The 25,919-nt window shown below is 38.0% G+C and overlaps 1 protein-coding gene across 13 annotated transcripts in view; it reads right to left on the reverse strand.

Moving 5' to 3' along the window:
• The window catches only part of LOC113049164 (nuclear receptor corepressor 1-like), a 98,779-nt gene that overhangs the window by 46,208 nt on the left and 26,652 nt on the right, over window positions 1-25,919 (reverse strand). For all 13 annotated transcript variants that reach the window (XM_026211259.1, XM_026211260.1, XM_026211268.1 and 10 more), the window contains 13 exons: window positions 20,818-21,025; window positions 14,027-14,118; window positions 13,497-13,698; window positions 13,167-13,346; window positions 9,967-10,080; window positions 9,008-9,064; window positions 8,862-8,914; window positions 5,876-5,942; window positions 4,214-4,386; window positions 2,435-2,525; window positions 1,547-1,725; window positions 1,408-1,462; window positions 1,102-1,203 (listed from right to left, as the gene is read on the reverse strand). In XM_026211259.1, the coding sequence (XP_026067044.1) occupies window positions 1,102-1,203; window positions 1,408-1,462; window positions 1,547-1,725; window positions 2,435-2,525; window positions 4,214-4,386; window positions 5,876-5,942; window positions 8,862-8,914; window positions 9,008-9,064; window positions 9,967-10,080; window positions 13,167-13,346; window positions 13,497-13,698; window positions 14,027-14,118; window positions 20,818-20,925 (1,473 nt within the window). In that variant the 5' untranslated portion in view covers window positions 20,926-21,025. The remainder of the gene's footprint in view (window positions 1-1,101; window positions 1,204-1,407; window positions 1,463-1,546; window positions 1,726-2,434; window positions 2,526-4,213; window positions 4,387-5,875; window positions 5,943-8,861; window positions 8,915-9,007; window positions 9,065-9,966; window positions 10,081-13,166; window positions 13,347-13,496; window positions 13,699-14,026; window positions 14,119-20,817; window positions 21,026-25,919) is intronic.

Consider the following 25,919-nt stretch of genomic DNA (forward strand, 5'->3'; position numbering starts at 1 on the left):
TTACAAAAGCAACCACAAAACACACCCTCTCATAAAAAAGAAAAAGCACAACCTCACATTAAGCATGATTCAAACACACCCCCCTCATAAAAAAAAGTCAAAACACAGAGTCATTTAAAAGCACACACTTTCTCAGACTGAGCTGTTGAAACAGTGCATACCCAACACTAGGGGGCTTCTTGAGCACTTAAACAGTCCTTTTGCTTGTTTGCAATCACAAGAATGAATGCAAATTCAACTTATCCCAACACAATAGCTTGCAATTTTGAAGTATATTTCCAAAAAAAGAAAATTCTGACTTAAAATTCTGTCTTGCAATGAATGCCAGTCTTGAAACATGTCAGTTGCAAATTTACAGTATGTAGCTGTTAATATTGACAATATGCATTCAGTACTGTCATTTAGTGCTTACTTTGTACAGTTCAAAAGTTTGGGGTCGTAAAACTGAAATGTTTTATGAATGTTAAATTTTTTTGAAGGAAGTCTCTTATGATTAGGGCTGCACGATTAATCACGTGATTGTCATGTGTGTGCTTCACCTGCTTTCAAATGGAGCATATATATATATAAAAAAAGTTTTCTTTTCTTTTTTTTTATTCTTATGACGCAATACTGCATTTTCGTCAGCCATTACTCCTTCAGTTTGGTGCTTAAGAAACATTTCTTACATTTATGTGTCATTTTCATACATTTTGTTCAGGCTTTTTTTGATGAATATCAAGTTCAACAGAAACTTCTGATCAGCAGTGCAAGTACAAAAACACCGACATAATATTTAATTGCATAATTATTATTGGATATCCACTGCACGATAACACAAACTATTACGCAAACAATGTCTGAGAAAAGTCAATGCAAATGCAATCATTTTGGGACCACAATAATCAGAAACAAATTCTCCAAAATCCTAGTGCTGCTTAAAAACAAAGGCTATATTTAATAGCTTTTACATTTCTTCTTAAAAATTCCTGCAGTTTATAGTATGTGTACTGTATACAAACTTTCTTTATCCAAAGAACAATTGGATAACAAACTTTGTCATATCTATGCTTAGACGAGGTGAAAAGTGCATAAGTCAAGATCATTTCTTTTTTTAAATACCTGATTCCTTCGTCGCCGATTCCCAAAATTCCGTCTGACAAGAGTTTTATAGTTCTGACTCTTCTTGGTCAAATAATAGTACAGCACACAATCAGACACACACTGCAGAGAGAGAAAACAAATACAGCTGTATCACTTGGGCTTGAATTTGAAAAGAAAATACCATAATGCACTGGGTGTGGAGGTGTGATCTGAGTCAGTAAAGCGGTTACAGCGCTTCAGTTCAAACATCCACTGATGAACATCCAGGGACATTCTGGGTGTGATAGCAGTCCATCATACTCAGTCACAAAACCGAAAACCCACCTTTCTCTCCAGAAATGAAGCAATGAACCCAAAGTTTTTTGGATGCTGCACAAACCTATGGTCACAGGAGAGACAAAGGTGAGAAAAAACTGCAGCACATTCACTTAACATGGCAAAAAAAAAAGCCACTGCTACTCACTTCTCCTTGAAGATCTCCTTCTCGTGTTCGGTCCAGACATTCATGAACTGGCGGGATTTGTAGACCTTCATTGGGTCGTCCATCAGACCGTTCATGTTGATAAACTTCACTCTCCGCTGTTCGGAATCGTACATCATGGGAGGAATGACAGACAACTGCCTCATCTGTTTCTCATTGTTCTACAAGAGACAAAAAGGTGTCCAGGATGCTTCTGCAGTGCTAGTTTATATTACTCTATTCTCAGTCTCTGACAGAACACCCACAGTCCATTCACTGCCCGTCCGATGCATACTGCACGCAAACTTGCAACTTACGAATAAATCACAAAGCTCCAATAAGATTACTCTGTTGCACCACAACTTCCAGGACTAGGAACCATTTTTTTATCAGGCCTCTAGGAAACAAAACTGCACTTTTTCAAAGGATTTGCCAAGTAAATGGCATCAAATCTTTTATAGTTTTTCATTTACACTTTTAGCAGACGCTTTTATCCAAAGCAACTTACAAAAGGCAAGAAAAAGCAGTTTTTCAAATAGCCAACAATATTAGTGATATTATAGAACGGCTAGATTCGGAAGCAAGCTTGAAAACAGTAAATGCAGTAATGATATTAAACTAAAATCCTCAATCAGAATTGTATTACCTGTGTCGTTTTCTTGTCTGTAAAATAATCAGTACTTATTTTTCGGACTAATATCAGTTATGATCACAAATCTATGTATATTACTGCTAGTTATTCAGTATTTTTTGGATGATTGTTTTAAGTGTCTCTTTCAGGTAGGTGAACCCAGTGAAGCTCTACAAATCTGCTGGCTATTACCTTGTCTGTACCTGGGGTAGACTTTTTCTTTATTGATCAGATTTCAGATATATTAATCAGTGGTTTACCTCCTGCTCCGAGAGGCCATCAATGATCTCAGATATCTCGTGTTCACTTCTTGCGATGGTGGCAGACAGGCCTGTCCCCCTCTGGCCCACCCTAAAGACAAGAACCATGAAGCAAGGTTAGAGAGTTTGTCTGTTCCTGGCTTTGTTGTCTCCGTACCATGTAACAGCGCTTTCCCAAGCAAGCTACTAGACCAGAGTCCCACCCTGTTTCTTCTCCCACAAAAAGCCTTTGAAGCAGTGGTTACAGCTATTGGCAAGATTCCTCCGGGTCTATTCATGAGCACTGGAGCTCTGAAGTTCTTTGGTTTAGAGACTCTTCCAGCAACAATAGCTACATACTCTGTCTTGTCTAAACAAACGACTGACAAATAGTGCTCACTATTCAAGTTGGATGGTTTGATCTGAAGGAACAGAACTACAGACGTGAGTCCTGCAACGTTTATGAGGTGAACAAGAAAAAACAGTTAGGGGGAAAAGAATGAATTGCCAGAACCAACAAGAAGGCCTGAGATGGACACGCAGAGGGTTTGAGAAGGAAAATTATTATTCAAAACTGAATCCATTTTATAAACAATGGCTATAACCAAATGATTTATGACATTTGACTTCTGCTAATGGCTTTCAAATGTGCATTTTACTGTACTGTTCGGATCGAATATAAAATGTTACACATCAGATGTTTTTCCCCAACAGTTCCCCAAACCTTTACTTAAAACATAACAGATTACATCTGCTTGAATAGTCTACTTAAATACTGTAATTCTGTGTGTAGGGGATTGTGGGCTGGTGGAAGCGCCTTTATGTGCGTGATTAATATGTCAGTCAGCGGCAGCACGAGAAGCCAGCAGAGACAAAGGTTCTCCTCTCAGAAAACGTACAAATAAAGATCATTTTAGAGGTTTAATTACTATTTGGACCATTAGGATCGCTAGACGAGGCCTTAATGAATACATTTTTGTGAAAACCTGAAAATCGACACTTTTCACTTTTTTTGTCTGTAGCTCAAAATTAGCCCGCACGCATTCTGAATGATTTTGCCAACAGTTCACATTCACAGAAATCCGGATGTGTATCAGTATATTTTAGTCCATGTATTCGGTCTTAAAGTGACACCAGCTTAATATACCTGCTGCTGGCTGTGTCCTTAATGTAAATCAAACAATAAAAGAAAAATACAAATTGACAACATTTGTGGATTTAATAAGAATCGATGTATATTTAAGGCGTACAGAGAAGATTACCAGATATCAATCTTGATCTGATTTATTTTTAATTAGCCTCACTCACTCACTGACTGGATCAGTCGGAGCAGTTCAGTTCTTCAGTTTTCATCTTATGTTTAGGTGAAGTCTAAGGCGGAAAGCAACACTGGCAAAATCTTGTGCAATAAATATTTCTGTATCTATAAACAGACTACTTTGCTTGATAAGATTTTGTTTTATCAGCAAAAACAACAGCGTTTGTGTTTCTGGTTAATCAATGTCAGCGGTATGCGATGTTCTTCTGTTCTGCTTTAGTGCTGTTCCAGAAAGAGTTCCCTGTAATTCAGGGAAGCCCTGTAACCTCTGTACCAGGAACTGTCACAGATTGACCTCTGACCTTAGCACCCACGCGATCCTCAATGCTGATTGGCCAACTGCTGAGTCAGGACAGAACACAGTGCCTCAAGTGTTTACACAAGATGTTACATCACATCTGTGTCAGGGAAACGCAATAGTGTTAAATGTGTATGACAGAGCGTTCATTGGGTCATCATAAAAACTGAGGAGCCTGACTGACCTCTGGAAGCGTTCTTGTTGCTCGCGCTGTTTGCGGATCTCAGGAAACTGCCTCTCGTAGTATTCACGTGTGCGGGTTTCCTTGGCTTTACGGCGTGGGTTGTTTTCCATTCGCTCGACTTTTTTCTCCCACTCCGTCATCAGCTCATCATACCGCTGGCAAATTTTCTGTTCCTAAGGCCCGTGCAGAAAACATTTTAGCAAAGTAAAACTAAATCAGTATTTGACAGTGATTATGAGTTATTATCCAAGTAAACAAAAATTATATTCACTTAATGTTTTTTTTAAATGGCGTCCAAAAGCAAAAAAAAAAAAAAAAAAAAGAAAACATAAAAAATAATACTGACCAAAGCATGAATTTTACTGATGGTACGACTAGAACTATTTAAATGAACTCCTATTTGCAAATTGATCTGTTTGATAAAGGTCTCAGTGTGACATATAAACCTGAAAGACAGACAGAAAGAGGCAGACGAAGAAGATATAGTGAGCCAGAAACAGCGAATGAACAAGAACAAAGAGGTTCAACAAGCGGAGCCTCAATAAAGACCTGCAAAGAGAAACAAGTGCACTTGTGTCTGTACCACAGTACACACAAAACAAAAAACAACTTGTTTTTCCTCTCTCTGAACAGTTAACCTTCCTCTTGGCTTTTGGCCATGTCACCAGTCTGACTGTTCTTGGTCCAGAGGGTATGACCGACCCGGTCTACTAACAAGCAATTGCACTGAACCATAACTTCCTGAGAACAAACCTATATATATATATTATTATGCTTCCTTGCAGCTTAAGAAGGTTATTTTTAGCACAGCAGTTAAAGAAAACATCAACCATTCAATAGTCCTGAACCACAAAAGGAAAAGAAAGAAAGAAAGACACACTCAGAGGGAACAGGCCAATCTTCATAACCATGGGCGATCTATAACAGGTCCCTAAACAGCACAACACAGTGCTGACAACACTTTTAGTGACAATACTTTTTTTCAGTCCACAAAAAAAGATAAGAGGACATGATAACAGCAATGCAGAAGACATAATATTTCATAAACAGTTACGTGGAGCAGAATTTCTACAGAGCACGATGCCACATAACATGAAGCATTTTTTTCTTCTTCACTGTGCCACATGTAGTTAGGCCACAGATTTAGAGGTATCACAACTGTTATAAAGAGACATGAAAACAACCTCTAACCTCTTCTGGCAATGAAAATCCAGACACAAATGACAAATCAAAAGAAAAAAATGGACTGAAATGCAAATGAGGGCATGTGCAATAAGCTATAGAGATCAACATGGATCTCCTTATTTGTGTTTTAAATTAGTCTTGAAGTAACATCTCCATAAAGCCTAATAAATATTTGCCCCACACATACACTTAACTTCTTTACCATAAGCACAAAGTAAACGTGATCATAAAGTGCACATAAGCAGATGTGTTTGTATGCTTTCAAAAATGCCATTTATGAAGCATTGTCTACAAGGTCATTAACATAAAATGGTGTGGAAATGCACCTGCAATTTTGTGTTTACTCCATTCTTGATTTTCCCACAAGTATTCTAGTTGCTGTTACTTCAGTCACCTCACCTGATGGAGGAGCGCTTACTCAACACGCACTCATACTCATGCGTTCACTGACACAGCACAGGAATGAGAGACACTTACCCTCTGTTTGCGTGCATGGTTCCTCCTCTTGAAAAACAGAATCAGTTTCTTCCTCATCATCTGATTCCTGCAGCAATAAAAACCAGTGTGTTTACATTCCCTCTCATAAAAGCAGCAAACACTGCCCACTGACAAGCAGGGTGAATAGGAGTCCTGCCAACTCCATCAGAAGAGCTGAATGGCTCGGGACGGTAATTCGTATAAGCTGTAGGACATCGGCTGGGCTAGGGCCGGAGCATCTCGGGCCTAAATTGAGGCCCGTGCAGGGCTCTAAGCCCGATTATCCCACCACCAGGCAAGCGGATCAGAGTGCAGATCAAGGGCTTCCTCCTGCAAATACCTTGCGACTTCAGTGTCTGCGCGGATTCTTTTTGGTACCAGATTGGATTGATATTGTGTATTTATTGAATATTATTTGTAGACATACTGAAACCTATCCTGGTAACTAAAAATAATCTCACACACACACACAATAAACCTCCCATGTGTTTAATGGACTGTCCCTCTCCCCTGCGTGGGAAGCGTTTTGTTTTTTCTCCAGCAGCCCCTTGAACATCGCAAGGAACAGTGGCATCTGCAGATGTACGGATGTGAGTGCTGCAGATGTGAGCGCTCAGAACTGAGATAGGGCTATATATAAAAGCAATTTTTAAACCATTTGCTGTATGTATAAAAAAAACAGACTAATAAATATATTCACATATCAGACAAAATTGTGTTGCAGCTAGGTATTCAGAAGAGCAACATAAAAAAATCTGAACATACAAGCAGCTATACAATTATATGCCAATATAATTTGTGTTTATTTTTTAATTGTACCAAATTCTAAAATAAAACACAAATTTTAATTTCCTTATTTTTATATTTCAGACATCCATCAATTATGGTGATGAAAAAAAAATGACTCGCCATCTCCTCGATGGATATGCCTTTAGAGAGAAATGCATGCATTACACAATGAAAGAGATCCTTTTTATGATTTGAATTATTTCAAAGTAGTAATTTAACGCGCTCTTGTTCAAGCCAGAGATGGCAGAAAGTGTTTGTTTTCTTTATTTTATAAAAGCAACGTTTTGTTGATATTGTGAGTGTACACAAACAAAAGTAGACCTTTACAGTGACATATTACTCTTACCTTTATGAGCAAAAATGACTGCCTATTTTCCGCTGTTGGAAAAAAATTGCAAGTGATAGCCCTGGCGCCTCACATTTATCTAGGTTAAACATTTAAACTAACATTGTGATATGCGCAAACTATATCTATAGATTCTATTTTAGGCAAGTCATGATAATTTGAGAAGGCTAAATTGATCAAAACATAGGCTATGATCAACTCATTGTCTGCCGCTGGCCGCTTGGTCATTACTTTAAAAAACAAAAACTTACATTTAACGAAAAAAATAAAATGCTCCAAACGTTTTTCTAAATTAATTTAATAAAAAACCTAAACGAAATAGAATCACTTTTCCATTACACACAAAACTGAACTACTGAATAGCTGAAACAGTATAATATAATCTGTTTTGGGAGATGCAGAAAAAAAGATTGGCTAGGGCCTATATTTGAGACCCATGCAGGGCTATAATCTACTTCGTCCAACGCCATTTTGTTCTCTGTTGTTTTCGCTCTTGATATAAGCATTTATATAACTTTCACGAGCCAAAAAAAAAGGTGCAGTGATGGTGATGACTTCAACACCGTGGTTATGCGGTAATGCGGTTATCGTCACAGCCCTATTAAAAAATATAGAAAAACAAAAAAATTTAAACAGTACAATTTCAAAATAACTTGCCTATTTTTAAATATTTTGAAATGTCATTTATTTCTGTGATGGCAAAGCTGAGTTTTCAGCAGCCATTTCTTAAGTCTTCAGTGTCATGTGATCCTTCAGAAGTCATTCTAATATAATGATTTGGTGCTCAAGAAACTTTTATTAATACAAATATTTTGTAAGATTATAAATTGTCTTTAGCCACTTTTGATCAATTTGATGCATCCTTGCTTAATATTCATATAATTTAAAATAATTTACTAAAAATCAGATCTTTTGAGCCAAAACATTTTTGAATAGTAGTCTACGATAGAACGGTTTCTTCTGATTCATGATAATTGAGGGTTTTCTACCTCACATACACACCTCCTATGTGTGGAAGACTGTCTGAGTCGACCGGATGCAACACACAAACAGACTGACCGACGTTGACCTGTCTACATACACACAGTAGTTTCACTTTAACCCACCTATGATTAGCTGGCGAGTCACTGTTTGCCTCATTTAAATGACTCAGCACACACCATACCACATCAACTGTCTGCTGGCTGCTTGAAGGTGACTGACAACCAAGATGAAGTGGGTGAGAAATTAAAGCTTACATACAAGCACCTCAAAGTTCATGCTGCTTTTTTGAAGAGAAAAAATAAAATAAAAAATTGCACCAGCTTCCAAACAAAATAAATCTGCCTTCTATTCAAAACTCCAAGGGAACACAGACCATTTTCAGAGTCTGCATTGTGTATTGACTTTGCATTGCACTGCATTGACAATAAGCATCATATTTTTACATTGTGCTTTTTGTTAAATCTCACACACACTCATATCAGAGATCATTTACAGTCAGTCTGGTTGATGCAATAAACATAGAAGGTGGCAGTCTTGCACCTTACACTTGCTGGTTGCCACCTGTCATAAAAAGACAACCACAATACAGTGTGTGGCTGTTACTTAATGCATTATTGATTTATTTAATCAACATTTCTGTAGATACCATGATAATACCTTCAATGTGATTAATTTTCAAGCAACAGTCATATGGTGAAAATATAATGTGACTGCTCTAAATGTGACCCCCAAACAGTAGGTAATAATAATAATTCATTACATTCATATAGCGCTTTTCTAGGCTCTCGGTATGATTACTTTAGGAATGTATGGTCAAAGCCACTTTTAGAATTATTTACTGTTAGCTTGCAGAAAGCAGATACTCACGTCTTAATGTTGTCATGGTAGACTTTAGTATCAGAGGGCTGGTTGTACAGAGGCTGTGGAGAGACAGAGGAAATGGCAGCAGATTAGCTAAAAAAGCAAACTCACACAATTTATTGCATCAGAAAATCATTTCACGAAGCACTCACCAGCTCCACTTTAGGCCCCAACCCTTCCAGTATCTTATGGGCTTCTTCTGCCTTTTTCTGTAGCACGACAGAGACCGAATGTTGGTAAAAGAGACAGATGTATGTCCTTGTGGTTAGATCAACACCACACTAAACGAACGAACTGTGCTCTCATTTGTTGACTTCTAGCTTTGATGCAGACAGAATGTGTGAGGCTTTGTGCGTTTCAGCAGCAGAAACACAAATTGTTTAAGCTGACAAACAATTTATCACTTGTTTGGAAAACATGTTCTCCTCCAGGGTGAAAGGGAGTAAAAATAAACATGCCAAAAATCACCATTTCCTGAGCTGTAATGTTCTGTCTGGGAAACGCCTCCATTACACAATCCCACAATTCTTTACACTCAAATCTACAATCTGTTTTTGTAACAGCTGCAAGCACCTACCAAATATGTGTTGTGTGTGTGTGTGTGCAACTGCTTCTTGATGGAAGCAGGGAGTCTAGTAATGTTCTCAGACCAGGGTGCTATAGTTTTGCCTCAATTTCCTCATCTGGACATCAGTACTTCTTTCTCTCTCACCCACTTTACCTAAGTCTCATCCGTTATTGTTTTCAGTTAACTTTCCTTCCAAAACAAGCAAACAAAAACCACATATGCAGATAGCTAGCTGTAAAGTATTATACAGATATATACCAACTTGTGGAAAATGGGCATCAGATGTCCTCTTTAAAGTTCATACTTTGCCTTGTCTACTATTTTAAGCCATATGCTCTTAGACAGTCGCATCACACACTGTCAACAATAAAATGAACCGAGTTCAATTAGTCATTGATTATCTTCCCCCAGAGGTGATCAAAGACTCTCAGGAAACTATTTGCACTCTGTGACATGATGGCACAACTGAACATGATCTGTAAAGAGCACACCCTGCTAGGTTTCTGAGTGTGAGAAAGACATCAGGTGTCAATGGGTTCATACCCGGTTTTCATCATAAATGATCTGGACGATGCTGCGATGTTTGTGTTCCACAGGAGGCGGAGTCACCGGCTTTTCTGGCTCAACTGGCTTTGCTGCCTCCTCTTCCAGTTGTTGCTAAGACACAACAGACATGACAAATATACCTTGAACCTTGAAGCATATAAACACAGACATATACAGTAATAAACATTTTCTGAACATGCAATCATTAGGAATTCACCCATTTTGATAGCTCAAGTTAACTCACAAAACATATTGCTTTGAAAAGTAAAAACAGACCTTTTTAGCACACAAATTGAAGCATCATTCATGTCTTTAGCAGAAATGGTGGGGGAAATTGGTTATAAGTATGGTAAAAAGTATGAGCAATAATTACAGTGATACTTGCCTCAGTAAGCACCAATAATAATAGGGATGAATGATTACAGCAGACCCAATAAAACCTTCTCACAAATATCAAAGTGATGTGCAGAGGTGTACTATTACGTTCATATAAGTTCTCAACAAATTTCCTCTGTTGACCTCCCTTTTAAAACTGCAGTGCATAATTCAAGTTCTGTTGAAGTGAGACTTTCTTCATCTCCAATACCACAAGTGAACAAGCATGTAAAAGACAAAGATCTTTTAAGACAATAAAGGCAGTGGTATACAAGGTAAGATAACTGTTTGTTGTTTTTCTGTCACATTTTCACCATCGGGTCAGAAGGGAAAGTACCTGAAACCAGCATGCTAGTTTCTCTATAATCAGAGATTTAAGAAAAAGAAGATAGTAGACGGAGTGAGGAATTGTGACGAGCAACATTTCACCACAAGGCTTATTCAGTCCCTTCAGGATTTCGTAGGACTTTTTAAAGATTTTTGTGGCCAAAAATGATTGCTGCTGCTTTTCTCAAAATGTACGGTGATAATTGCGGCATTTCTTATTGTTTTGCAGTGAAAATATACCACAGACAATGTTCTTCTAACATTGTTATGACTTTTCTGACTTTGAGAACCATTGTAGGGCTCCAGACTAACATTTGAGGACACCATCACCAGTGCCATTAAGTTCTAGAGAAGGTGGCACCAGCACCTGACAGTAAAGCACTCACTCTAATCGCACATGAACATCTCAGAGATGTCTATTTGATGTCTGCATTTACTAGTGATGTAACGATTAACCGCGAGCCAGTTGAAAATCGATAAAAACAAAAATGTGACGATTAAAATAGATTGAGATGCTAAACAAATCAATTAATTTAGGGGTAGGAGTTTACATGAAAGCATGTCTGAGGGGAACTAACTATATTATATACTCTGTATGATGTATATTAAAATTCATAACTACAGCACTGCACTTGTTTACAGTGGAAACCAAGGAAACACTTTAAGCTCCACCTGCTGGCAGAGAGTGAAGCTGCATCTCATTCAGCTCGTCTGCTGCTTTCATGCAAATATTTTTTATGAATAGTTTCACAAAACTGATTTTCACAAATCATTCTGATTTTGCTTCAAATTTCGAAATTATACAATCCTATTTAGGTAAAAAACTGCTCATGTTGCAAGTATGCAGCATATTTGTTTAGATCATGATTAAAATACAGTGGTTGCCTAAATGGGGGCAATACTTAAATTCGGTAATAATTAAAGCTTTGAAGTGCTGGGAAAAGTTTTTTGAAGCATTTAAAAACACTCAAAAATATAATTTCCTGTTCCTGTAGTTTTAAATCCATTGTGAATGGTGGTGATGTGTTTAAGGAACAATGTTTTTCCTTATTTCCACATCAATGGCGTGTGTTCTGATATCTGTAGCTTGAACAGAATTCTGCACAGAATTTGAATACTTCTCTTTCTCACAAGATTTCAGAGATTTTATTGATTCTGCAGTGAATTGGACTATCTCCAAGCGCTGTGTATCATCACGGGATGATTCGATGACGTCACGGGACATATGTCTAAACAAAAAATCTGCGGCAATTCCGAAAATGTATGAGCTCTTGCAAAAATTGCAGTGTATGCTTAATTTTGTGATTTTCTGATAAATACAGAATCAAAAACCCAGTCTGTTTCTAGCGGTGAAAACCAGAGTAAAGCCGCGTTTACTCAGGAGCTAGGGACTTTGGGCTGGTACCAGGAACTAAATTAAGTTCTGAGTAAAAAAATGCCCCTCAGAAAGTCCCTGCTGGTGAGGTAGTATTTTTTCAAAGTTCCCAAACTTTCGGGAGCGGGACTTGGGTGCTGAGCATCCTGATTGGTTGAGTTCATGCAGCATTGTGATTTCAACCACCATTTATTTGGATTATTTTCAAAATATTACTGTTATTGTGTCATGAAATGTAATTTTAAATGTATTTCAGGCGAGAATATAGTTGTTTAAAACTCAAATCTGTGGTTTATTTATAAAGACAGAGCCTATTTAAAAATGTGTTTTGCCGATTTTGGAGACGGTCAGCTCCATGCTGTCCTTCTGACATTTGCCACTGGCTCTGATGTCTCTTTAGTGGTTAAACTTAAAATATCATTTGTTTTGGGTAAATCTAACAGGTAATCTGTCTGTATTAATCAATTAAAGTTGATATAATATACATTTTCATTGTAATGGCTGTATATATACACATTTCCCTGAACTAATCACATTTCTGCGGCAATTATGTTTAAATGAAAACGAAAGGAGGCAGTGGTATTTCATATCATATTTTGTTTTATTTTAAATATACAGTGAAGAAAATTGCAGTAGCCAAGGCGAGCTGACTGATGTTATCAAGTACGCTGCTGTTTGCAGAATTACCCGATGTGTGTCATCGCGGACATCACACTCCCGAGTCGAACGCACAAAGTCTGAACTACCGAGGATGCAAAATATACGTACTTTGCATTGAGAAACGCACGCAGACGTACGTCACCAGACTATTTGCCTAACCTTCACGGTGCTTTAGACCTCGGTGGAAATGCAGAAAGCAACAGGTCTGGGGAGAAAATAGTTTCTGGGGGAAAAAAGTTCCTGGTACAATTGATCCGGGTAATTTTGGTGGAAACGCAGCATAAGGGAGCTTCAAACAAACAAACAAACAAACAAGTCTTGTCATCACACAACTAGCAACAAAATTTGCCATTTATTTGCAAAATGAACTAGCGGTATAGCTTAGAGCTTAAAACAAGTAGTTCTTGAGTAGTTAAAGTTAAAGTCTCTCTGTGCATCTGTGTTCAGTCAGGGTACACACCTGTTTCTTTTTCAGTTTGAAAATCTGCTGCTCGACCTTGGCAATCTCACGGTCCACGCGGTCCATGCTCTGAATCAACTCCTCTTTGGAGAGTTTGGAGGGCGATGTGTCTGCATCCTCACCCACCTGTGTAACTCCACCTGGGGACGAGGCCTCCACCTTCACACTAAACTGGGCTTCCTGTCCCAGAAATTGAGGGGAAAAAAAGAGAGCACACAAGAGTAAGTACAAACCTTCAAATAACCTTTAAAAAAAAAAGCAAACAGCAGTTTGTTTTATGGAATGAGGACATATTTAAATCTCTTACATCCACACACACACACTTATTACCTTCTTGACCTCTCCAGTGGTCCTGATGCTGTCCTGTATGCTATGTGGAGGGTGCAGTACGATGCCGGTGGGCTGAGTTCTTGAAAAGTGTGTTTCAGATAGGTTTTCGATGCGGGGACGTTTGGCCTCGAGAGTCTCCTGCTCCTGCTGAGCCGAGATGGCATGAAACTGTTGCTCATAACCATGTCTGCGCTCTGGTGGCCTGCGGGATTTGGAAGAGATACTTATAATGACAATTATTATGCTTCAAAAACCTCAACAAAAACACAATATTACTGAAATTTTTTTTTTTTTTTATCTCAAAACAATTGAATCGCAACATAATGCACTTATATTCCAATCACATACTGTCAACCAAGAACTGCATTTCTCTGGGATTTGGAATTAGTAGCATATTAAAAGAAGAAACACACTCACATATTTATGAAAGAAAATATGGTAATTTTTATCATACGCTATCTTTAAATAGGGCAGAATTAAATTTAAAACCATGATTATGTTTCAACCCAGAGGGGAGGCGGTTGTGTCACCTCTCAGTCCCAGGGTGGAATTCGGACAGAAGTGAAGGCCTGCGGCGCTGCTGGTCCTGCAGAGGGGTACGGTAGTCAGGTACCGGGAACTCCTGAACAAACGCAGACACACACATCAGATAGAAACACTGGGCAAAACAAATGCATAAGGACCTCATGGATAAGGACTCAGAAGCCTTAAAGACAAATGACAAAGTGTGTATGTGAGAAAGTATGAAAGGTATAAAGAGGAAAAAATACACTGTGACAAGACAGCTACCCCAGAGAGTCATGAACACACCAGCTCAAGTCTGTTTTACATTCTAGTAGAACATGGTGTCAAAAAACACAGACATACAGCTATCTGTAACACATTCACTGCTATAAAAGAGATTGATCATCAAACTCTCAATTCAACATTCCATTAGAAAACCACAGACACCAGCAAACTCTCAGACTAAAGTTCAGTTTTAAAGAACCAGGCAAAAAAAAACAACAAAAAAAAAGCAAAAGCAAGCTAAGTAATTATTTCCATTATCAATTGTGACACTATCAAGCATTATAGCGCTCATGCATCACAATTATTCAGTGCAAATTTTATATTTGAAACTCACCAGTTATGGGTTCTTAGAACAATTTGTTGGTCTTAAGTAATTCCTGTTTGAATCAGACTAGCTATGGCCATGTATATAGATATTGTTAATCGTACACTTGATCAGATACATTTCTCAGAAATACGCTACCATTCAAAAGCAGTAGGTAACTTTTGACGCTCTAGCGGTTCATAAACAGAACTGCTTGCATCTTGCGGAAGAACATCGTAGTCGGAACTACATCTCTCTGTTTATGTCTATGAAGAATCACAAAGGTACTGGGTTACTCCGCCGCGGTACCCCCGAAGCAATCTAAAATAGTCCGAATATAAACACTTATTATAGGTGTACCCAAGTGATTCAGGACAGGCTAAAAACACTGTTTGGACTCGCTTATTATATACATTTTTCTACATTTTGAACACAAACAAAGTTACGGACCGCAGCTCTGATTGGTTGTTTCTTACCGAGAGCGGTCCGTAACTGCAAATGGCAATAGGACCACTGGGAAGAGCCAGAGGAGCTTGATTTTTTTCACAGATTATCTGTCTCATATTCTACTGCCAGGACATAATGACAGGTTTAACAAATATGAAAAAAATATATATTTACAAAAGTTACCTACTGCAGCTTTAACTTGTGCAAGGCTTTAAGCTTCCAGTTATTATAACAGCTTGATAATGCAAACTGGTATTTCAACCCTCTACGGACACCTTGGCAATTGAATCTACATTAGCTAGTACATTTTTTAGTTTACTGGCCAGTCAGTCAAGCTTTATAATAATCAAGTATTATTTAAGAATAGAAGTTTAGTAATTAGAAGTAAACTTGAGAACCATGTTTGATTGCTTGTTAGTCGTTTTAACTGAACATTTTAACTGGACTGGTGGTGGTGCTTTTTTGGTCATTCAGTGTCTCTCAAAAAAAGAAAAAAAAAGAAAGAAAAAAATAATCCATTACAAATATTGGGAAAAAACTGTCAAAAATACTGATGAGATAACAATACGATTCCTACTGATCGAACTATAAAACTTATTAAGGATTAGTGAGCTGCTGGATTCATGAATACTAATCAGGTTTTGTGCGTTCGCTCGAACTGATTTGCTGAAATCAGAACAGGTACGATAATAGGTGAGCACCGGCCAATGAGATTGCAATCCGCACATTAACTCCACCCACTAACGGAAAACCCGGTAGTTGGTGGAGTTAATGCGTGGATGGCAATCTCATTGGCCGGTACTCATTGACCGGTACGGAAAACCCGGCAGTTCTTGAATGCTGAAGACTTCCATAGGAACACTGTTATTTTGACAGGAAAATACAACAAAGAATATTGTTTAAATGTAGCGTGTCAATTCTCTCACTGTGTGTGTGAGAGAAAGCGACGACGATTTGTGCGCCTTAACACTACAGTTTACGTTACATTAAATACAGGTGCGCTGCGCATCTATTGAGATGAACTAAAAAAAAAAAGATCATCTGACGAAGAGTGTTCGCGAGTGAAAATATATCTGTGCTAAACTTATACTTAGCCTCCAACTAACACACTGGTGAATAAAATCTGAGAATTGATTAGCCATTGGCTAATATTAGACATCATTTAGTAGCCAGAAGGAAGATTTAGTCGCATATGTGAGTGATTTACTCGCAATGTAGATGGTTGTATTTGTTATATAATTTTAAAATATTGTTCTTAAACCATCCTTAAAGCCAAAGTATACTTTGGATTTTACAAATACTTGCAGGTCTGCGTACCTTGCGAGTGATGCAAATTTTGTCACCTGAATAGAAGTTTTGTTACCACACGTACCTTGTATGACCAAGTCGCATACAGGTGCATCTTAATAAATTAGAATGTCGTGGAAAAATTTCATTTCAATAATTCAACTTAATTATGATAATTTTTGCTCACATTTAACAGAAACCCACAAATTCACAACAAATCTGAATACTTAGACCAATAATAATAATTAAAAAAAAAAATTTAGTGAACAGCTGACCTTCTGGAAAGTATGTTCATTTCCTGTATATGTACTCAATACTTGGTAGGGGCTCCTTTTGCTTTAATTACCACCTCAATTCTGCGTGGCATGGAGGTGATCAGTTTGTGGCACTGCTGAGGTGGTATGGAAGCCCAGGATTCTTTGACAGTGGCCTACAGCTCAGCTGCATTTTTTGGTCTCTTGTTTCTCATTTTCCTCTTGACAATACTCCGTAGATTCTCTCTGGGGTTCAGGTCTGGTGTTCACTCTGTGAACAGTCAGCTTCTTTGGCAATGAATGTTTGTGGCTTACCCTCCTTGTGAAGGGTTTCAATTATTATCTTATGGACAAATGTCAGATCAGCAGTCTTCCCCATGATTGTGTAGCCTAGTGAACCAAACTGAGAGGCCATTTTGAAGGCTCAGGAAACCTTTGAAGCTGTTTTGAGTTGATTAGTTGACTGGCATGTCACCATATTCTAATTTGTTAAATGTGACAACGGGATCACAGTTGTCTGAGTTGGCTGTGGTACAGCAGGATTACTGCAAGATCTGCTGGTATGAGGTCACCTCACAGAAATAGACAGACATCAGATTTCCTCTAGAAGCCACACACACTTCATGACCATCTGTGTTAGAGGCGCTTCTAAACTGCTAACAACCCCAGAACAAGCATGGCCATGTCCGTGTCTGCAAACAGGAAATGTGTAAAAAAAAAAAAAAATGTTTTTGTTTTATCTTTGTGATTATTTTCTTCATGATTTTGCTATAATTTTGCTTTCTTTCATGTAAAGCACTTTGAATTACCATTGTGTACGTAATGTACTATATAAATAAACTTTTAAAAAATGTTAGTAATGTGAAATAAAGAGAAAAGGCGTAGAGAAGAGAGAACAGCTGGGGTTTGTTTATTTCTGCTTTTCTACAGTGATAACCAAATTGATTTAAAATGTTGAGGCCCAGCCATTTCTGGCTTCCTTTCATTTGAGACAGAAAGGGTTGTTGAGGAAGAAGAAAAGAGAGAAAATAAGCATAGAGGGGCGTTTACACATACAGCATTGCCTATCACTCAATATCAATGAGAGCTGGCGATTTCCAGAGACCTGAGCAGCAGAAATTGTTGACAATGCATTCACTTTTATGCCAATTAGTATACATGATGTAACCACTACTAATAGGAGTGAAGATACTGGAGAAAACTTGATCATTATCTCCTGAGAGACACTGTTGTTGACTAAGAAAAGACAGAGGAAAAGCTAATGTCAAAATTACTGCTCTACAGTTTACTGGTGCCATCAACAAATCATTCTGCTTACTAAATTAAGTCGCCCAAAAAACAATTTCACTAGCTAAAAAGTAAAAATTAGGGGTACTCAGACTTATCGGTTACCGATCACTATCGGCCGATAATCGCTTTGGGATGTTTTATCAGCGGTCTCTAAAAAGGCAGATCTTTTTCATCAGAGGTTTGGCATGACGTGCAGTAGCGCCGTCTCAGTCTCTGTCCAGCACTGGTAAAATAATTATAATGCAGAAGGTGATGTCCAATCCAGATTTCTTCATTAAAAAAGCAGTAGAGCTGGCTGTTTCTGCAGTGGTAAGTTTTAATTTAGAATGTTTGTGATCAAATGTTTTGCCACTTCCTTGAGAAACTGTGTTGTGTGTAAGCTATTTGCAACAACTGCATGAGTGTCACTTGCCATTTTGGAGAGTATCACATACGTAAACAAGGCATGTATGCGGATACGTTGTTTACATACAGATCAAAGTGTAAACAACGTAAATAATGTATCCGCGTACACACGTCATACGCTGCATACGTATGTGAAACTCTCCATAAATGGCACTACAGGGTGACAAGAAGACGACGGATTGCTGAATAAAGTCATTTTTGCTTTCTTTGCACACAAAAATATTCTCGTTGCTTTATAAAATTATGGTTGATCCACTGATGTCACATGGATTATCTTAATGTCCTTGATACGTTTCTGACCCTTGATCGTGTTAGGATCCTTGCGGTCTATGGGAGGGTCAGAGAGCTCTCAGATTCCATCAAAAATATCTTAATTCGTTTTTTTGAAGATGAACAAATGTCTTAAGGGTTTGGAACGACACGAGGTGGAGTAATTAATAATTTTTTTGTGAGCTATTTCTTTAAATTGAGGCTAATTAGATTTACTAATTCATTTCTTAGTTATGTATTTTTTCTGCAGATCACATGTGACTGCATATGGTATAGTGCAGTAACAAGCTGGTCATTCAGATTAACAACTTTCAATATAAATGTCATGCTTGTGCAAAAGATCTAATTTGCTTTTCTGGCCATTTACAAACAGTGCAAAATCAAGTGCATTGTAATATTAGGAGAAAATAAGAAGAGACAAGAAATGGGCTCTGTGTCTGCCACTCTAGACCCTTTCACACTGCAAGTTGGTCTCGGAAAATTGCCAGAGTTCCTTCTGTGTGAACGCTAACAAGTCCCAACATGGGTTTCGGGATCGATCCCAGGTTGGGGACCTAGTAACATCGCCGGGTTCAGTCCCAGAATAAGCTCTGTGTGAACTAAAGCCAGAACCAATGCCTAGAAGAGTGTGTCGGACTCTTTAAAAGGGTGCTCAAGGTTCGCAATGAAAAAAATATGTGCAAACTAATGAAGCAGAGATCAGTTAGCTCCTCACTATCTGTGCTGAAGCGGAGATCTTTCGCTAGCTTAAGTGAAAGTTAATGTGCGTAGTGTTTTCTACTCGTACATTACACTTTATGAGTTGTGTGTGAATGCATGCACAGATTCAGGGAAATCACTGGCAGTGTGAATGAACCAAAATCTCATGATCCGGGAACAATTGCCGGGATCATTACCCATGTATTATCCGGAATCTCAGTGTGAAAGGGGCTTCTGCCAACCCTCTCAAAGGACAACGCAGGATATATGATGATGCATTTATCTTTGTCCCTGTTTACACTTGGTATAAAGATGCGTTTTGGTCCATCGGCTCACAAATGGACAACGCTAAATACAGGTGTAAACGGGGTGCGAAAAGTTTTGAGCTTGTCCACTTTCGACCACTTCCAGAGGTAGTTGAAAACACATTTGACTGAATTGCCTTCGTGGTGTAGACATTGATGTGATCAAATGCATTCAAGCAGCCAAAAAAGTCCACCTACTGACCTAATACACACGTAATCATTGCGAAACATACAAGGACGCATGCTTATCAGATGGGATTTAAACTTAAATGGGCCAAATCAGAAGTATTATTATCTGATAAAACAAAAAAGAAACAAGCAGCTGTAATTAAATCAGTAAAATCATTAAAAGCCTACTTTGTATATTGTGAATACATTGTATGTATACAATCATGTAGTGTATTCCAATCCAAACTCTAGGTTTTGCAACCAAATCCTAGCTTATCCTATACCTTGCATAAACGTTAAATTATTTGATCATTTTAAAGAATAAAAATTGCTGTATTAAAGTAACATTTTATTGTCTGATAGGGTATTACAAACAGCTATTCTGTGTGGTCTGAATCTGATTCAACTCAACAGGTGCACTGAACTGCTCATAACACCAGCATTGCATCTCGTTTGAGGTCGTATTTTCAAAGGTTGTGGGCCCATTAATAACTTAAGATCATTGAGCAGTGGAAATGCTTACTACAAATAATAATACATTCACTCTAGCAATAAAACGTCTGTACGTGTGAACGCCCCATGACACAGCACTCGCGATACAGAGGTGAACAATTAAGTGGGATGGTCTGGCTGTTAGGAGAAAGGAGTTAAGCTGTGTGCAGTAGCTAACCTTTTTGTCACATACATCTCACTTTTAGAGAGCAAATGAGACAGTAGGATATCTGCATGTCTAGAACTAATGTGGGTTTAAAACACATGGGTTGGTGGTATTAACATCCTACACAAGGTGTTGACATTTCAGGCTAAACAGAGGATGTTATGCCCTTTTCCTGTTTATAAACTTTACAAAAAACAGCTCTGATTAAACTAAGGATGTGTAATAGCTGCTTGCAGCAATATTTAGGACTGCTCTGTTGCAAAGAATAGATGGTTCAAGCCTAGTGGTTCAGGATCTGCACTGTACACACAAAAATTAACAAGTTCAAAGTGCGACTGACACTGGAACAGCAACAGCAGTTACAGATCTACTTTAGCAGCATTCTTGTTATGTGGTTTGTCGCAGCGTAATGTGAGGTGCAGGTAGGAGTGTGTGTGGTACTAACCGACGGGTGGCGTGAGGAGCTGAAAGTGTACTGCACTGAGTGAGGAGGGTAACGGCTCTGCTCGCTGCTGAAGGACCCCTGGCTGGGGGGAAAGCCTGAACTAGACATGCTGCAGCTGTCTGGTGGGGTGCTGGAGGCTCAGACGGGGCCTGGAGCACTGCTACTCAATCACGGGCTCAACGTTGCCATGATTGTGCTGCTAAACCACCTGAGGAAGAGAGAAAGAGAAAGAAAGAAACATCAGAATATTTTCATGAGCCAAATATTCTGAAGGAGTCTTGAGTACAATGAGTACAGTGAGTGCGACCAATTGGCAGCCATTTCTATTGACGGAACATGCTTTGTTTCACAGTATGCTATACAAGTGTTCTGCTTGGTTTTCCAGAAAAAAAGGTTCTGGCTTCCTGAACAAAAGACATTTTGATTCTCACAAGCCCATGAGATTTGTAATGATGTTAATATTTAGACACCATCAAAGACAACATCAATTTAGACAACATCAAAGAAAAGGACTGCATCGTGTGGCACCGGTCTTCAAGAATGACTCAATTCTCAATGACTTTGCCTTTCTGCTGTTGTTTTTTTAATGACTTTTAGGTTCCTTAAGCTAACTTCAATTCTCATGGAACCATACAAAAATTTCAGTAATCAATAACAAAAGCAGTGAAATTTCTGAATTATATGAATATTAAATTCTCTCATTTTTATATTATAAACCTCATGTCATTTACACATCTATGACATGGAACACATACGATGATTTTGGGGAGAACAGTTTTTGACTTGCATTGTATGGTCCACAGAAGATTACGAATGAAAGTTATACAGGTTTGGAACAACATGAAAACAAGTAGCATTTTCACTTCTGAGTGAACCTTTAAAATGTTAATGTAAACATTAAAACAATGTCATCTATTTCTCAAATAAACAAAGCTTGAGCAAAATGCAACAACAGAACATGCTACAGTAAACCACACAAGCACAATCCAAAAGTTTAATATTATCATAGTAAACCCAATTACAGCTGGGATATTCCAACTCCTGTTCCTCTATTCAAGTCAATGTATTAACATCACAGCACACGCTGAACCATACATGTGCATGTATTACCATTTAGTTCAACTACTAGCTAAATGCATTATTTTGTCTATCCCCAAAATAAATATTTAGTGGGTTTCACGAAGACCTTTTCATATCAGTTCAAAAGGTCAATAGCAGTTATCTGCCTTTAAGAGATCATGGATAATGCTTCTATATATAAGACCTCGGTCCCATCTACCAATACATGAGTATGTTTGCATATCCAAATCAGTCAGCAGGAATCTCTATGACTGGAGCAGGCCGACTGCTTCTCCATTCAGAATGTGTGTGGATGGGATTTTCCATACACACTTTCAAATGCTTATCTGTCAGAGCCTGAGCAAGACCTATTCAGGAGGAAATACAGTAGGCAGACATAATGTTTGATATGTCCACGCTTCACTTTTATACCTTTCAATCATTCTTTCATCAACACACACCTCCATCTTATTGCTTCCATTCATGCCATAAATATAACATTTATATTTATCACTTCCCCACACAATATGTCTCAGGCTAAAATAAAAAGCAATTCACAAAGTGAATGGCACTAAACTAGCACACTAACTTAAAGCAGTCTTCGCCAAAAACTGAAACGTCATCTATAAATTAAACCTCACGATGAAACTAAATGGCTAAATATTCGGCACAGGAGAGCAGACAGAAAGCAGGAGACTCCCACATCCTACAAAATCCAGGATTTGTCATAAACACCTGTCACACGGAGATCATTTGGCCCCATCAACACCACTATAGAGAAGAATCACTAAACTTCCTTTCTGGATATGATGTGTCAAGCAAAGACAAAACTCTTCATTAATAATAAAAAAGTAACACTGAAAGATCCACATTCATTCATTCTGCTTTCTGTATAAATTAACTACAATAATGAACTGAGATCAGTTTGGATGCTCAAGATTACATTAGGGAAGAGGAGGATCAACATAGATCAGCATTAAATGGCAAACTCGCCCAGAGGGAAATAAAGGGATCTATTCCTTTAAAGGGAAAGTTCACCCAAAAATTTTAATTAAATCACAAAACTTACTTTTTCAGCAGAACATCTCAGTGTCTTTTCCTTCATACAATTAAAAGCTAATGCTGTCCAATATTCTTCTAAAGACCTTCCCTTATGTTCCACAGACGAGATAAAGTCATACAAGTTTAGAACAACATGAGGCTGAGCTAAATGACAGCACTTTTGAATGAACGATCCCTTTAAATGGGTCATGAGATGGACAATCAAAATGTTCTTGATATTGAAACATATATAAGAAGTTAATCAAAAACATACTGCAAGCTTCAAAACTACAAATTAACTCAAGTTAAAATATTTATTATTATTTTAATACCAGTATTTGAAATCAGGAGAAAAATGACATGATTTTCCTCTCCAATTAAAATGTGTCATTGGTACTTTCCTGAAGGAAAAAAACGTTGTATTGGAGGCAGACATTAAGGTCTGGACCGGAATATCCTGCTATGATATTTTTTTCATGAAAAATTAAAAGGTTGCATTAACACTAGAGCTGAAACAACGAATCGATTTAATCGATTAAAATCGATTATTAAAATAGTTGTCGACTAATTTAGTTATTGATTCGTCGCTAAATAAATTTTATTTGCCATAAGCGGCTCATTTCGTGCATATTTCAAATCTGCGGTGACCAAAGTGTGGCAGTAATGAGCCACCGGAGGTTTTACTCAGCCAGTACAGCAGGTGAAGTAGCGAATAGCCAATAGCTGGCCTCGCTTTATGTCACGTGCTTCCCGAACAGCGTCTCTGCAGCATTCAGCGGGAAGTGGGAGTACTTTACTTTGAGCCTTCAAAATGAAGAGTAACCTGTAAACTCTGCACTACTGAACTGTTTAAGGGGCCGTTCACATATCGTGTCTTTTGCGTGCTCAAGTTCGTTATTTCCTATGTAGGCGCGCAGTATGCACTCTCATAATGGAAGCGACGCGGTCGCGACATGCACGCGGTGCGATGCGCCCGTTTTTCCAGGCGCGTCCACACCGCATCCATTTATCCTTTGCTGAAATTTCCGGGTCTTCATGGAGAGGGCACGTCATGGAGAGAGCACGTCATGGTTGCTTAGCAAAGGCAGACGCCTCAGGGGCGCTTCTGCCCGAGCGCTTTGGAAAGAAGGAGAAAGCGGCGCGACTAGCGTTTTCCACGCGTTTTTAGGTGCGATATGTGAACGGCCCCTAAGAATTTTATTTGTGCAGATTCTCCAGTACAAGGTTGTTTGCAAATGTTTAGTCGTAAAAGCTGATAACATTGCTTTTTAACAATTAACATTTAAAGCTTTACACACATGTTATGTGATCAGTTTGTCGTTTACCAGTTCATAATTCAGACTTGCAGCCTAATTATGACTGAATGAGAGAGGTAAATGTTTGAGTATATTTAAAATGCACTTCTTTTCTAAGTATTCACTGCTCTTTTTCACACAGAAGGTTTTTTGTGTGTGTCCCAATTTTTTTTCTTTTTCTGGACAACCTTCTGATGGATTTTACTTTGAATTGTGAGTTCCATTCAGGTTTCATGCCATTGGCACTTTTTTTCAAAGGATTGTTTACAATTTCACAGCATAAGCTTTTTCCCAGTAAATAATAAAATACAATGCACTGCAATTTTATTCTGTTTTATCCTTATACTTGATAATAAAAAATGTTAAAATATGAAAATATGTTCTCAAAGATTACTTAAGCTTTGTTTGGGATGTTAAACTACTTTAGGAGCTCTAAGGACTGCCATGGTGAAAACAATATTTGAAATCTCCTTGTGAATTTTGCTAGAGTATGGGTCAGTGTTTTGATTGCAGAAGAGTTCGACAAAGGATTACTAACATAATACAACTCCAGGTATATTTTTGATGAGGATATGACAATGCAAAATGGTTAAAATCTCTTAAAAATCTATGCTGAATGATAAAGACCCTTTATTAATAATTTACTTGGGGATAAAATGGAAAAAACTAAAATATAAGTACATAAACCGATTAATCGATTAATCGTAAAAATAATCGACAGATTAATCGATTATCAAAATAATCGTTAGTTGCAGCCCTAATTAACACAGAATAAAGAAAAAAAATGAAGAAAAAAAAAGGAAACATATGAATGAATCAGAAAACAGATAGGGTGAATTTCCATTTCACACTGACTTGAACACATTTCTTGGTATCCATGTAGGGCTGCACAATTTATCAAATTTTTTATCCCAATTACAATTATGGATGCCACAATTACTTAATCATTCAAAGCATCAATTAATCTTTCATAGTCCACTTATGCTATTCTGCATGCTTAAGACGTGCTTTTATTTTCTTTCTACATTATCTTAAGGGTTTTCCCCCATTATTTTAATAACATAAAAAAAGTGAACATATGAATGGTATTATAATTAGGGCTGAAGTTAGTAACTTGTGTAACTCGATTACAAAAAATAATCAAGGCAAATTCCTCTGCCTCGAAGCCTCTTAATTTATTTTAAATTTCATGTCAGGTCCTTTCGCAATGATTTTTTTTTTTATGTGACAATGCGTTTACGTCACCCACAAAGCGGAAGGAGACACGAGCGCCAATCACATACTGCAGTGTTTTGATTTGAGGGCGCTGGCAAACGTAAAGAGAATGTTGTGCCGTGTGTCCATTACAAGATAGAGCTCGCATACCACAACTAGGACCCTATGATTTCGGCGATGCAGAAAACGCGGACGGAATCGTGGAATCCATTCATATAAACGGAATTTACAGTTTAACAGGGAATGGCACGGAATTTGACAAATTTTGAATTAATTAATCAAAAATAGGTCATAGCACTTGAATTCTTCATGTTCTGCGTGTCTGTGTTAATGAATTTAGCAGAAGCGTGACTTCCTTTATCAGTGCGGTGACACACTGGATGTGTGGCGTAAGCGTCTCAGATGCGTGTCGTGTCCATTTTTAATTCGGCTCCCATGTTAACAGGTTAGAGCTTGCAGACTGCCTGCGTGAGACGCGCGGCTCCAACCGTG

This window comes from Carassius auratus, chromosome 30, assembly GCF_003368295.1.
Source record: "Carassius auratus strain Wakin chromosome 30, ASM336829v1, whole genome shotgun sequence".
Lineage (NCBI taxonomy): Eukaryota > Metazoa > Chordata > Actinopteri > Cypriniformes > Cyprinidae > Carassius > Carassius auratus.